We start from the raw sequence: 15241 nt of genomic DNA, 5'->3' as shown, positions 1-15241 counted from the left end.
TGGTAAATTTAGATGAAGGGTATATGGGTGTTCAGTGTTTTCTCTTGCAACTTTTAAAAAAATTTAAACTGTTCAAAAAAGAAATGGACATATGATCCAGAATGAACTCAACAAAAATGATGTCACCAACATTTACAAAGAAGGCTAAGGAGGCAAAAAGCAAGTGTCGCATCTTAAGTAGTAATAACCCGTTAGCCCACATTTCCTTCGGAAAACAGATAAGGTTCATAACAGGAAGTCATTTTCTTTTTTTTTTCTTTGAGATAGAGTTTTGCTCTTTTCGCCCAGGCTGGAGTACAATGGCACAATCTTGGCTTACTGCAAACTCCACCTCCTGGGTTAAATGATTCTCCTGCCTGAGCCTCCCAAGTAGCTGGGATTACAGGCGCACGCCACCAGGCCCGGCTAATTTTTGCATCTTTAGTAGAGACAGGGTTTCACCATGTTGGCCAAGCTGGTCTTGAACTCCTGACCTCAAGTAATCTGCCCCCTTCAGGCTCCCAAAGTGCTGGGATTATAGCAGTGAGCCAGCACGCCCAGTCAAAAGTCAGTTTCTAGATGGAACTTCAGTTTAAAGAAAATTCTTTTATTGTTATATAGATGTAGTATATATTATATAATCAGAAATAAATCTGAGATATGGTGTTATATGGCCTAGAGGAAGAAGACACACTGCCTATATATGATGAACATAGATGATTTACTTTCCAAGAAAAGGAACTATAGCAAACTTTCAGAATTTTACCCTGTACTTAGATAAAAATCTATTATTCAAAGGCTTTATTCACTAACAATTTACTGAACACCTGTTATATCCCAGTGGTCCTGAGCTTAGTCCTTGCCTTGAAGAACAGCCTATCAGAGTCTCTGCATATCTTTTCAAAATCCTAGTTTAATTTTAGTAATTTAGATCGCAGGTAACCTAGAAATAATTTACAACTACTATTTAAAGGCAATTATGCCCGGGTGCAGTGGCTCACGCCTGTAATTCCAGCACTATGGGAGGCCGAGGCGGGTGGATCACTTTAGGCCAGGAGTTCGAGACCAGCGTGGCCAACATGGGGAAACACTGTCTCTATTAAAAATACAAAAATTAGCTGGGCATGGTGGCATATGCCTGTAATCCCAGTTACTTGGGAGGCTGAGGCATGAGAATCACTTAAACCTGGGAAGCAGAGGTTGCAGTGAGTCAAGATCGTGCCACTGCACTCCAGCCTGGGTGAGAGAGTGAGGCTCTATCTCAAAAATAAATGAAATAAAGGCAGTTACAATTTTCTACTTCAGTTAAAATGGCATATAATTCTGTAAGCCATAATATAGTGTATAGTCTTGTTTGTGGTAGTGACATTTCGTCAAGTATCTGATTCGTTACCACATAAGTTATTTTTCAACAGAGAAGCCAGTCTTTAAGTACACAATCAAATCAAAAGTCAGGAAGAGTAAAATGTCAATCTGTGAACTGACTGCCTCTGCATTTCTGTTGTTTATCTTCTTTTTACTGGCTTAGAGTTCACAGATCAATGAGACTTGTCTCTTTAATTATGGGTTCTTAGATATATAATAAGAATCCACTACACTAAAGCTCAATATTCTTATAAAGAAAAGCTTAGGAACTCATAATGTTGTAATATCTGGATGTCTGCAAATAATTCTTAAATGGTTCAGCAAAAAAAGATAAAAAGGGGGGGCCGGGCATGGTGGCTCACGGCTGTAATCCCAGCACTTTGGGAGGCCAAGGAGGGCAGATCACCTGAGGTCAGGAGTTCCAGGCCAGCATGGCCAACATGGTGAAACCCTGTCTCTACTAAAAATACAAAAATTAGCCGCATGCCTACAATTCCAGCTACTCAGGAGGCTGAGGCAAGAAAATTCCTTGAACCTGGGAGGCGGAGGTTGCAGTGAGCCAAGATCAAGCCACTGCACTCTCAGCCTGGGAGACAGAGCAAAACTCCATCTCAAAAAAATAAGTAAATAAATAAAAAGAGGATATGCACCATGGAGACCATATTTTTCATTTCTGCTGAGTACTATATTACCGCTGAGCAAAAGGTCCCACTACATAAAGTGATTTTTTTTTTTTTTTTTTTTTGTGAGACAGTTTCACTCTGGTTGCCCAGGCTGGATGGAGTGCAATGGCGCAATCTCAGCTCACCGCAACCTCCGCCTCCAAGGTTCAAGCGAGTCTCCTGCCTCAGTCTCCTGAATAGCTGGGATTATAGGGATGCACCACCACACCCGGCTAAATTTTTTGTATTTTAGTAGAGACGGGGTTTCTCTATGTTGGTCAGGCTGGTCTTGAACTTCTGACCTCAGGTGATCCGTCCGCCTCAGCCTCCCAAAGTGCTGGGATTACAAGCGTGAGCCACTGCACCCGGCTGATTTTTTCTTTTTTTTTGAGACAGGGTTTTACTCTGTCATCCAGACTGGAGTGCAGTGGTACAATCTTGGCTCACTGCAACCTCCACCTCCCGGGTTCAAGTGAGTCTCCCATCTCAACCTCCCGAATAGCTGAGACTATAGGCACGCACCACTATGCCTAACTAATTTTTGTATTTTTTGGTAGAGATGGGGTTTCACCATGTTAGCCAAGCTGGTCTTGAACTCCTAACCTGAAGTAATCTGCCTGCTTCAGCCTCCCAAAGTGCTTGGATTATAGGCGTGAGCCACTGTGCCCAGCTGAGAATGTCCTCATTAATAGAGACTTTACCCTGTTCCATTGGGATTTCTTTTCATTAAGGCCTACTGAGAGATTAAAAATGATGGAGGAGAACCTGTTTATTAACAGCCACATGTGTGACTAAGTTTACATACAGTGCCTGACCTAAAACGCAGCCTTTCACTACTGCAAGGTAAATTCAGCCGTCAGGATTCTTTCTGTAAAGCTGGGCTGTAGAATCACACTTGAAGTTTTCATTTGTCCTAAAGGACAGGGGAGATGGCGGGAGGCAAGCATGTGCCTGTGTGAGGACCCCTCTCTGCCTGCTTGTGGCGGAAGAGGTCCCTGCAGAAGACACACTGCGAATGTGTGAAAGATGAGCTGTGGAACAAATGAGCAGGGGCAGTTTCTGACTCTGATAAAATTACATTCTTGCTAGAATCACTGCTTCAATGGTTGTTTTTTATTAAAAGAAAAACAATTCAAAACACATAAGAAATTAGACTTTTATCAATACACAAATAATTTTACTTAAAATCAACCCAGTTACATATTTTTAAAAAATTGCAGAACCTCTCCGCACCAATGTCCACAACCTAGAATAGGTTCGTGTGAAACCTGTAGTCCTACCCCGGAGCATCAGTAAGTGATGGTCCAGGTACTCACTGACACGTTTCTCCTGACACCGAGATGGTCGCAAACAAAACACCGTTCTTGCCTGGATGAAGCAAGAGTTCACATAAAAGAACTTTATAAAATGTCTATGAAGGAGAGTTGGTAATATCAGAAGAGCTCCAGCACTTCAATTGAATATAATCCTCTATTATTCTTTTCTTGATTTAATTTCTGTAGCTCCCGAAAACTTACTTCAATCTTGTTGAGCTCGGAATAAACAGATATCTAAAGAAAAAAGTTTCAGAGTAACTTTTACCATAATGTCTACATAGAAACAAATCTTCCATGACTATTAGTAAGTAAGGACAAATTTTAAGAATAAATTGTAATTCAGGTGATACTTAGGTACAAATAAAATCAGTGTATATCAAATAATCACAAACCTGAGATTTTACAAGCTTGTAAAGATTTATCAGTAGCCTCTTTGCTTCTGGCATCATTACTACAACAGTAAAATTTGCATCCAGAAGTAGACATATCCAATCCATAATCTGAAAATGAATAGGAAAAGGAAAGTTAAGATTTTAAATTTAACTTCAGGTTAATTCACTTTACCAAGTCCATAAATATATCAAACAGTTATGAGAAAAATAAGTCTTTATAAATAAAATCTGAACATTTTAATTTAGAGATGGAGGAATTTCTACAAAATATAAAAAGGCTCGTTTCTGGCTTTTAAAACATCTATTTTAATTAAGAAAATATTTTAGAGACGGGAATCTTGCTATGTCACCCAGGCTGGAGTAGGAATGCAGTGGCACAACTCATAGCTCACTGGAGCCCCCAAACACCTGGGCTGGAGTCCTGCCTCAGCCTCCCAGAGTAGCTGCAATCATCCAGAGCTGTTGGGATTACAGACGCACCACAATACCTGGCTAATTTTTGACAATTTTTGTAGAGATGGGGTTTTGCCTTATTGCCAAGCTGGTCTTGAACTCCTGGCCTCAAGCAATCCTTCAACCTCAGACTCCCAAAGTGCTAAGATTACAGGCTTGAGACACCGCACCTGGCCAGTAGTTGCCTTTTTATTTTTAAAAATTTTAGTTTTTAGTTTCCATAATTTTCAGTTACAAAACAAAATAACCACTCATCTTCTATTCTGCAAGATACATTTTTCCCCAAGGACAAGGTGTTGTGTATTATAGATGAGCTACCATAAACTAGAATTATTACTAAGCATTTATAAAAGTTTCTTATGTAGTCCTACATCTTCCAATGGTGTAGTTAACGTGCAACTATCAAAGCACCCAGGAAACTGGTTATCCATTTGGGAGGGGGAGCTGATCCCTATGAAACTCCTTATTCCAGATTAAATTCTATATGTATCAAAGAGTTAAACACAAGAAATAAAACCATGTAGTAGGGAAAGCTGGTAACTATTTTCATAATCTTAGAGTGGGAAGGGCCTTAAACATAACATAAGCCATAAAGAAGTCATACAGGAAAAGTTTAATTAATTTTAATCGCATGAAAGTGTCTGTCAAAAATTATACTAGAGAATAAAAAGACAAATAACTTACAATGCATTTGATAGAAAAAGGCTAACTTCCTTAATATAAAAGGAACTTTTTATAAACCAAAAGACAGGAAATGCAATAAATATATGGACAAAGAACCCGACTAGGCAGATTCACAAAAACAAATATAAATGGACAAGAAATGGTTCCCTTCTCTCATTATCAAAGAAATGCAAATTAAAATGAGGTAACACCTGTTACCCATCTGACTGGCAAAAAGTAAGTTTGACAAAACTGGGTGTCAGTAAGAATGTGAAAAAGAATGCTTCAGACCTTGCTGGTGGTAGCTGTCACAACTCTTCAGAAAGTCTGGCATTTTGAAAACTAAAAATGCATGTACCATTTCATCCAGTAATTTCTCTTGTGGGAATTTATTCAACAGGCATTCTCATAAATATACAAGAATATCTGTATAAAGATGCCCACTGAAGATTTACGACAGCAAAAAATGGTAAACAATTTAAATGTCCATCAATAGAGGAATGATAGATACATTAATTTATATTTGTAAAATGAAATAGTATGCATTGGTTAAAAGGAATGAGGCAGATGTATGTCTATTGGTCCAAGAAATGTCTGATACAGTGCTGAGTGGGCTGGGTGCAGTGGCTCACACCTGTAATCCCAGCACTTTGCAAGGCTGAGGCGGGTGGATCATCTTGAGGTCGGGAGATTGAGACCAGCCTGGCCAACATGGTGAAATCCTGTCTCTACTAAAAGCACAAAAACTAGCTGGGCGTGGTGGTGGGGACCTATAATCCCAGCTACTCAGGAGGCTGAGGCAGGGGAATCGCTTGAACCTGGGAGGCAGAGATTGCAGTAAGCCAAGATCACACCACTGCACTCCAGTCTGCGTGACAGGGCAAGGCTCTGTCTCAAAAAAAACAAAAACAAAAACAAAAACAAAAAAAGCAAAAAACTACTTAAAAATTTAACTTATTTTTAGGCCAAGTAAGTGTCTCATCCCTGTAATCCATATGCTTTGGGAGGCCAAGGCAGGAAGATCACTTAAGCCCAGCAGTTTGAGACCAGCCTGGGCAACATAGGAAGTCCCTGTCTCTACAAGAAAATTTAAAATAAAAAAACTGTATTTTGGCCGGTTGTGGTGGCTTACACTTGTAATCCTAGCACTTTGGGAGGCTGAGATGGGCAGATCACCTGAGGTCAGGAGTTTGAGATGACCCTGGTCAATATGGTAAAACCCCATCTCTACTAGAAACACAAAAATTAGCCGAGCGTGGTGGTGCATGCCTGTAATCCCAGCTACTTGGGAGGCTGAGGCAGGAGAATCGCTTGAACCCGGGAGGCAGAGGTTGCAGTGAGCTGAGACTGTGCCACTGCATTCTAGCCTGAGACAGAGCGAGACTCCATCTCAAAAAAGGAAAAAAAATTGTATTTTCATGTGGTGTGGTGGCATGCACCTGCAGTCCCAACTACTTGGGAGGCTAAGTGGGGAGGACTGCTTCAGGGCAGGATTCATGTCTGCACCAAACTATGATTCCCACTGCACTCCAGTGTGGTTGACTGAGTGAGATCTTGCCTTCTTGAAAAGGAAAAAAAAAAAAAAGTTATTTTTTAAATGAAGAAGAGCCAATTTAAGTGTTTAAAAATCCTTTGTTAGAATAACATATTACCAAACCAAAACAATTTATTGCTTCTATGTGGGAAGGTTGATCTTGAGCCTGCGGGGAGCAAGCTGGCCCCAGATTTCTCCAAGTCCACATTTCTTTGCCTCCAATTCTTACATGTCCAAAGACAAGGAACTATAGACATGCCTTTGTAGGAGGGTAAATACATTATTTTTAAATGTTTTTACTGTTTTTTAAATAACTATTTTTTTTTTTTTGAGATGGAGTTTCACTCTTGTTGCCCAGGTTGGAGTGCAGTGGTGCCATCTGGGCTCACCGCAAGCTCTGCCTCCTAGGTTCAAGTGATTCTCCTGCCTCAGCCTCCCAAGTAGCTGGGATTACAGGCATTTACCACCACACCCAGCTAATTTTGTATTTTTAGTAGAGACGGGGTGTCTCCATGTTGGTCAGGCTAGTCACTAACTCCCGACCTCAGGTGATCTGCCCACCTTGGCTTCTCAAAGTGTTGGGATTACAGGCATGAGCCACCGTGCCCAGCATAAGTATTTTTTTTTTTTTCTGAGACAGAGTCTCACTCTGTCCCCAGGGTTGGAGTGCAGTAGCACAATCTTGGCTCACCCTCTGTCTCCCTACTTCAAACGATTCTCCTGCCTCAGCTTCCCGAATAGCTGGGACTACCAGTGCTTGCCACCACGTCCAGCTAATTTTTGTATTTTTAGCAGAGATGGGGTTTCACCATGTTGGCCAAGATGGTGTCAATCTCTTGACCTCGTGATCCGCCCGCCTCGGCCTCCCAAAGTGCTGGGATTACAAGCGTGAGCCACCGCGCCTGGCCTATAAGTATTATTATTATTATTTTTTTTTTTGAGACAGAGTCTAGCTCTGTCACCCAGGCTGGAGTGCAGTGGCGTGATCTCAGCTCACTGCAAACTCTGCCTCCTGGGTTCACGCCATTCTCCTGCCTCAGCCTCCCGAGTAGCTGGGACTACAGGCACCCGCCACCACGCCTGGCTAATTTTTATATTTTAAGTAAAGACGGGGTTTCACCGTGTTAGCCAGGATGGTCTTGATCTCTTGACCTTGTGATCTGCCTGCCTCGTCCTCCCAAAGTGCTGGGATTACAGGCGTGAGCCAGCGCACCCGGCCAGTATTATTTTTAAAGAGGGACTACCATGGGATTCTCTGGGAATATTTTTTCACTAACCTTTATTCTCTTACTCCTTTTTTTTTTTTTTTTTTGAGATGGAGTTTTGCTCTTGTTGCCCAGACTGGAGTGCAGTGGCACGATCTCGGCTCACTACAACCTCTACCTCCTGGGTTCAAGCAGTTCTCCTGCCTCAGCCTCCCAAGTATCTGGGATTACAGGCATGCATCACCATGCCTGGCTGATTCTGTGTTTTAAGTAGAGATGGTGTTTCACCATGTTGGCCCGGCTGGTCTCAAACTCCTGACCTCAAGTAATCCTCCTGCCTCGGCCTCCCAAAGTGCTGGGATTACAGGTGTGAGTCACCAGGCCCTGCCTATTCTCTTAGTCTTAAGAGATTATTAAGGGGGCAACTTATATTATCAGCTCCTTCCTGTTGTCTCCCATCAAGGCTAAGGAAATTCTTGGAAAAGGGTCATAATGAAGAATCAGGAATTTAAGATAAATTAAAATTCTGTGGTGTAGAATTATGGATCTAGAAATCTATTAAATGAGAGACTCCTCATTTCTTTTTTTTTTTTTTTTTTTGAGACGGAGTCTCGCTCTGTCGCCCGGGCTGGAGTGCAGTGGCCGGATCTCAGCTCACTGCAAGCTCCGCCTCCCGGGTTCCCGCCATTCTCCGGCCTCAGCCTCCCGAGTAGCTGGGACTACAGACGCCCGCTACCGCGCCCGGCTAGTTTTTTGTATTTCTTAATAGAGACGGGGTTTCACCGTGTTAGCCAGGATGGTCTCGATCTCCTGACCTCGTGATCCGCCCGTCTCGGCCTCCCAAAGTGCTGGGATTACAGGCTTGAGCCACCGCGCCCGGCCAAGACTCCTCATTTCTAACTGCAGTGGTTTGATTTTATGAGGGAAGAGATTCTTATGGCCTAGGAAACAAGAAGAATGAATGCAGGTGCTGACCTTGAATACAACTTTTTTTTTACGAATTTTTCCCAGCACCAAATCGAAGTAAAAACATAATCTCACCTGGTTCAAGGTAGGTGGGTGTATTCCAGGAAGAGTCATAGTAGCATTTTCGCTACACTTCAGATACAGGAAATACAAATACTTGAGAAACAGCTGGGTGGAAAAACAATGGACAATTTATCACTTTGATAGAAAAAATTTATCTTATTATATAAACCCATCACGAAGACTGAAAAAAATGTTCAATTTAACTATATATCAAACAAATACACCAGACATCTGGAGACACAAAAATGAATAAAATGCAGTCCCTCCCATTAATGAGGAGCTCATCTGGTTTGGGGGTAGTGGTGGTGATGAGCTCATTGTTTGTAAATAATAGGTAGAGAAGACAGAACCCTTCTCTCAGCAATTCTTTTTAGTGTTTATTCATGTATAACTTAGGAAGCTTAACTTGGCCTTCAAGTTTGGCACAAGGAATATGCCATGGTCTATCACCCTAGAATCGCTCGAGTTTTCTCAGCACAATTTTTTTGCCATGAGAGCTGGGCAACCTCTTATTCACATGAAAGAATCTGATAACCTTTAGAATGCCCTAACAGCTGGTTAGACTTAAATAGCAAAGTTTAAACCAGAAGTAAAATTCTATACAACTTGTATGAACACTTACTGTGATATGCTGTGCTGGGATGTCTTTCAAATGAGGCAGAAGAAATGTTTCGCTATATGCTGAATGAAGAATTGCATTACTTAGGACTAAAGGAAAATCTTACTTCAATAAATAGAAGCTATTCTATTGAACTTATGAGTAACTTCCTTCCTCAATGTTAGTTTTCTAAATTTATACAAAAGTTTTACGTCTCTAAAAGACCTCTATGGCCAAACACTCTCCTAATCATCGGAGATCATGTGGAATACTTTAATTGGTATTTATTCAGAATACTGATCTTCAGAATTGATAGAGCTTCTGTGTTAGTATAGCTGCTGCTGCTGCTTCTTTTTTTAAAAACTGATGTAGAGATGGGGGTCTAGCCATGTTGCCCAGTCTGGTCTCGGACTCCTGGGCTCAGACAATTCTCCCACCTTGGCCTCCCAAAGTGCTGGGACTACAGGCATGAGCCACCATGCCCAGCCTAGTTAAATTAAACAGGTTTAAGTAAACCTTACTTAACGTAGCATTGAACATAATCTATTTTCAAACAGAAACAAAACACAACTGGAAAAGGAAAGAAAAACCTTACATTACTGAGTTACTCCTTAGTTATTGCTTGGCATATAACTATACCCTATAAAGAGAAACAGACGGATGCTCTATGTCAAAGGATACAGTAGAGCTGCTCTTTTTGGTACCACAGGGCATGAAGTGCTCTCCTTTGTTTCGTCCTGAGGCTTTTTATTTAACTCTTGATCACAGTTACTGCATTTATCTTCTTCAGGATTGAAGCCATTTTGGAGAATTTCAGTTTGCTCTTCCATTTTCTCATCATGCACAGAATTACTATAGTCAAAAACTGACTCCATACTGACATCTGTTTCTTGAAGACTGTCATCACCAATGCTACAATGTTAATTGAAAGCAAGAGGTTAATCCTTATCACCAAACTTTTGGGAAAAATTTCATTTCCTAAGCATCAAAGTTTTGGAAATCAAACAATGTAACAGATTATAAATGTAATGAAGAAAAAGGACCACTGGAGTCTAACTTACCTCAAGAAAATTTTTAAGCAAGCACAGGTGACTGATTCAGGAATGTCAGGGAACTGTTGTAGACAGAGTTGTAACAACTGTACATCTTTCTTTATTAAGGCAATCTCCATTAAGTCGGGGCACAAACTAAGACAAAAAAATCTGAATCACTATTACATATTAAGAAAAATCTCAACTGCAGATCATTTATAAGCCTTTTCAGAGTTCCAGAAGATTAGAACTATAAAAAACAAGGTCAGAAGAGTTATGCACGTACAGTGTGGTACACACAAACAGCTACCTGTAAGAAAGCACATGCGTTTGGATAAGCTGCACCAGACAGTTCCGGGGATAAAATGACGGTTCTGCTTTACACCTTTCCAGAAGTCCTGTTACTGTGTCCCCAATGACAGTATGAAAGTCAGGTGTCTGCTTCAGAGCCAAAAATTTCCGTACTTCTACTTCAATGTGTTTTTCTGAATCTTCCTGAAAGGGCAGAATTCAAGAATTCAGTTTGGCACATTAACGAATGTCACTCCGAACTTGAAAGTTTCCTAGCACAACATTTTCTCAAATGACTAACAGTTTTCATGCATTCCTGCAAAGCTGAAGCTGACACTGCAAAGTTAAATGAGAAAGAGAGAAGACTAACACCATATCAATCTCATGAGGTGATAGCGAGCATCAAAGAAGCCAAAATATTGGATCAACTCTGACACCCTTAAGATACTACACAGATGTTAGCTATAGCTATCGCTATCAAGATGATCATAACAATAAGACAGAATAGAGATTAGATGTGATTTCTTTGAAACACTTGAGTTTTGTTTTTCATATTATTTATTTACCATTATGGTTGACAAAAGTTGTTTGGATGGTGGAACCTCTGGCTGTAAACTCACTTCAATTTTTCGTCTCCTTAACTGGAATTAAGTAAACCGATTAGGATCACAAAACAATGTAAGAGATCCAATATACATTTAGAGGGCTATGAAACACCCCAAAGCACACTTTTGCTCTCATCAAAAACTTTTAAAAGTAAATATAACTAATAGACAACTTGGGGCATTTCTGGATAAAGAATGTGAGGTTACTGGGTTCAAGCCTCAAACTGTCCTGTCATTAAAGTCAAAGCTATAAGAGTTGTAAGGATATGATTCATTAAAATAATTCAGTCTTTTTCTGTTTTTCAACATTTGCACTAACATTTCAATTTCAACTACGAAACTTACAATTCTTCTTGACTGCTCTGAGTTTTGGAATCCAAGTCCACATCCTTGAGGTGTTTCCCAGTTTACAAAACGGGGCATGACATGAGTTCCTAAGAAAATACAAAATGCACAATTTCTGGAATGTTTCGACTTACTGATTTTTGACCAACTAAACAATTAAAAAAAAAAAAAAACCACTCCTACAATTTAAGAGAGGCTTTAAAAGTCCGTGTAATTCTACTGATAACCTCAGATAAGTAAACCATAACACAGTAAATAGGCTGTATGTCCAACAACATGAAGCTAACAGATGAGGCCATCAGTAAACAAGGGAGGACGGAGATATTACTGATTGTGTTTAGGAGTTCTCCCATTGCCCCAAAAGTCAGAAGAACACTGGCATTCAAAACAGTATAGCTCTTCAGCTTGCAGTAGAACCTGCAATTTGGACTGTTCACAAGTTTCAAACTTTTTGTTTTTCCTTTTTCTGTGGAGAACGGGGTCTATGTTGCCCAGGCTGGTCTTGAAGTCCTGGGCTCAAGCTATCCTCCCACCTCTGCCTCCTTAAGTGCTGGGATTACAGGGATGAGACACCGTGCCTGGCCTGTTCACAAGTTTCAATAAACAGTGGTAAATTTCAAAATTAAAAACAAGCTTTACAAATAGAAGGCTGTGGTAATCTATATGAAACTAGAGGTTAATAAAATGGTTTGTATTAATAAAACAAGCGTTAAGTTTCTACCTGGATCTTGACCATATTTGAGTTTTCCAAGAGCACCTGCTAATGATGACACTTCACACTTGTATGGAATCACAGTCAGAGATTTTCCATGTAGCATAAACAGATTTTCTCCATAATACCAGAGCTACAAAAAAGTTACCAAAAACATAAGCAAAGTTTTTCTTCTTCTAAGGTCTGACTCAATAAAGCCTTATCACTTACTGTATAAGCTCTCAGTATTAAAAACAAGGCAAAGTAAGCAACTTCCCAGAATAATTTTCTATGTAGAACTTATTAAATAGGCTCTTATTTTTGCTCAAGTCTGAATGAAGCATAATTTAAATACTTTCAACTCAGAAGAATCTAATCAACATACACATTTTAAAAACCTCAATTGTTTAAAATTAATGTGGTCACTATTATACATCTATTAACATAATAACTACCAAGGCTACTATAGCATGGGCAAACTTCTAATGCACTAAATTTACAAACCAGAATTTAACACCTTATATCTTATGATTGTAAAAATAAGACAGGTATGTGAAAAAAAGCCTGACGGAACAAGGAAATATTTGTAATAATAAATAATAAAATGATAAAATAAAATAAGTTGTAACAAAAAAGTGTGAGTTTATTCACAATAAAAAATTGTGAATAATTGTTAAAATTACTTGTTTACATATAAATTATAATTAAATTGTATGCTGAGAAACCTTGTCTCTTTATCCTCAAATTAAAATTACCAAAACATCCTATTGCCTTGATTTACATTTTATTTGTATATGAATATTCATTCACTAAGTAACTAAAACTTACTGTGCACCTTGGTAAGCACTGAAAATACACTGGAGAAAAAAACTCACAAGGAACCCTGCCTCAGGAAGTGCATAGTCTTCCCAGCTTCAATTTTAATTCTTTTAAGTATTTTTATGTAATTTCATGGTAACATTTAACACATAATCTAAAAGACCAGTTTATTAGGAAAAGTAACAGCTTGAGGGTATAGTTCAAAATACATAAGTAAAAAGACAAAACCAAAGAGCAGCTAAAAACAAAAGCTGTTAAATAGCCAATTGTTCTGGCAATAATTTAGAATTTTGGAAGTGATTTCAACAATAACCAAACTAAACATAATCCCTCAGGTAAAAAATAATTCTTAATTTGATCAATAACTGCCAAGCTATTTACTTATTTATTTACAGAGATGGGATCACACTGTGTTGTCCAGGCTGGACTGTAGCAGCTCTTCACAGGCACAATCATACAGCACTGCAGCCTTGAACTCCTGGGCTCGAAAGATATTCCTGCCTCAATCTCCTCAGTAGCAGGGACTACAGATACACACCACCACACCTGGTGTGAAAAGCTGCCAAAATATTTAGGTCCGAAGAGATCTCTTCCCTTACAGCATATTTACTAGGCACAAAAATAACTACATTTCTGAAGCAGGAGGATCACTTGAGCCCAAGGGTAAAAGACCAGCCTGGCCGGGCGCGGTGGCTCAAGCCTGTAATCCCAGCACTTTGGGAGGCCGAGACGGGCGGATCATGAGGTCAGGAGATCAAGACCATCCTGGCTAATACAGTGAAACCCCGTCTCTACTAAAAAATACAAAAAACTAGCCGGGCGAGGTGGCAGGCGCCTGTAGTCCCAGCTACTCGGGAGGCTGAGGCAGGAGAATGGCGTAAACCCGGGAGGCGGAACTTGCAGTGAGCTGAGATCCGGCCACTGCACTCCAGCCTGGGCGGCATAGCGAGACTTCGTCTCAAAAAAAAAATAAACAAATAAAAAAAGACCAGCCTGGGCAACACAGTGAGGTCCCATCTCAAAACAAAGCAAAGCAAAACACAACAAAATAACTAAATCAGAGAAAGTACTTTTTTTAAGTGAAAAAACTTACTTGACCACTGGTCCCTTGTGGTAACTCTTTTGAAGTCTGTAGTGTTTGAAATTTTATGTTCCATACAGAGAGGCATTCTATAAAATAAGACATAAATTCAGAAAGAGTGTCAAATATAAATATATGATATTTTGGGGAAGGGGGGAGTTATAGTTAAATATATACATTTTGCTTTATTTAGTATAGAAATGTATTATGAAGACAGTGATTGCCACAGGAGCTGGAAGAAATGAGAGCTCCTGGTAAGAAGCAGCCTGGAAAGGCCGGGCGTGGTGGTTCACGCCTGTAATCCCATCACTTTGGGAGCCTGAAGCAGGCGGATCACGAGGTCAGGAGATCGAGACTATCCTGGCTAACACGGTGAAACTCTGTCTCTACTAAAAACACAAAATTAGCTGGGTGTGGTGGTGTGCATCTGTAGTCCCAGCTACTCGGGAGGCTGAGGCAGGAGAATGGCATGAACCTGGAAGGCAGAGCTTGCAGTGAGTGGAGATCGTGCCACTGCACTGCAGCCTGGGCGACACAGCAAGACTCCGTCTCAAAAAAAAAAAAAAAAAAAAAAAGAAGCAGCCTGGAAAGGTGAGCCCTGAGGAAGGGAGGGCTTTATGAATCAGGAATAACAATGAAAAACAACCAACAAAGAAAAACCCAAGACCAGATGGCTTCACTGGTAAATTCTACAAATTTAAAAATTAACACTAATCTTCCCAAACTCTTTCAAAATATAAAAGAGCAGGAAATACTTCCTAAACTCACTCAGGCTTTTGGATGCTCTGATACCAAAGCCAGACAAAGACACTACACAAAAAAACTACAGAGCAATAACCCCATGAGTATAGATGCAAAAAGAAAATCCTCGCCGGGCGCGGTGGCTCAAGCCTGTAATCCCAGCACTTTGGGAGGCTGAGACGGGCGGATCACAAGGTCAGGAGATCGAGACCATCCTGGCTAACACGGTGAAACCCCGTCTCTACTAAAAAATACAAAAAACTAGCCGGGCGAGGTGGCGGGCGCCTGTGGTCCCAGCTACTCCGGAGGCTGAGGCAGGAGAATGGCGTAAACCCGGGAGGCGGAGCTTGCAGTGAGCTGAGATCCGGCCACTGCACTCCAGCCTGGGCGACAGAGCCAGACTGTCTCAAAAAAAAAAAAAAAAAAAAAAAAAAAAAAACC

At 40.4% G+C, this 15241-nt stretch overlaps 1 protein-coding gene and 1 non-coding gene across 3 annotated transcripts in view; both read right to left on the bottom strand.

Moving 5' to 3' along the window:
- Positions 1-3097: 3097 nt before the first annotated feature.
- The window catches only part of NOL11 (nucleolar protein 11), a 28337-nt gene continuing 16193 nt past the window's right edge, over positions 3098-15241 (bottom strand). For both annotated transcript variants that reach the window (XM_025363712.1, XM_025363711.1), the window contains 11 exons: positions 14072-14148; positions 12190-12313; positions 11469-11557; positions 11085-11159; positions 10538-10722; positions 10258-10383; positions 9878-10108; positions 9221-9299; positions 8611-8703; positions 3715-3822; positions 3098-3556 (listed from right to left, as the gene is read on the bottom strand). In XM_025363712.1, coding sequence (XP_025219497.1) covers positions 3440-3556; positions 3715-3822; positions 8611-8703; positions 9221-9299; positions 9878-10108; positions 10258-10383; positions 10538-10722; positions 11085-11159; positions 11469-11557; positions 12190-12313; positions 14072-14148 — 1304 coding nt within the window. In that variant the 3' untranslated portion in view covers positions 3098-3439. The remainder of the gene's footprint in view (positions 3557-3714; positions 3823-8610; positions 8704-9220; positions 9300-9877; positions 10109-10257; positions 10384-10537; positions 10723-11084; positions 11160-11468; positions 11558-12189; positions 12314-14071; positions 14149-15241) is intronic.
- LOC112610481 lies at positions 6506-6636 on the bottom strand. The gene has a single exon (XR_003116378.1). It is a non-coding gene; the product is annotated as a small nucleolar RNA SNORA38 (small nucleolar RNA).

This window comes from Theropithecus gelada, chromosome 16 (genome assembly GCF_003255815.1).
Source record: "Theropithecus gelada isolate Dixy chromosome 16, Tgel_1.0, whole genome shotgun sequence".
Taxonomy (NCBI): domain Eukaryota; kingdom Metazoa; phylum Chordata; class Mammalia; order Primates; family Cercopithecidae; genus Theropithecus; species Theropithecus gelada.
The sequence above is the reverse complement of the archived record's forward strand: the minus strand, read 5'-3'. Positions and strand labels throughout refer to the sequence as shown.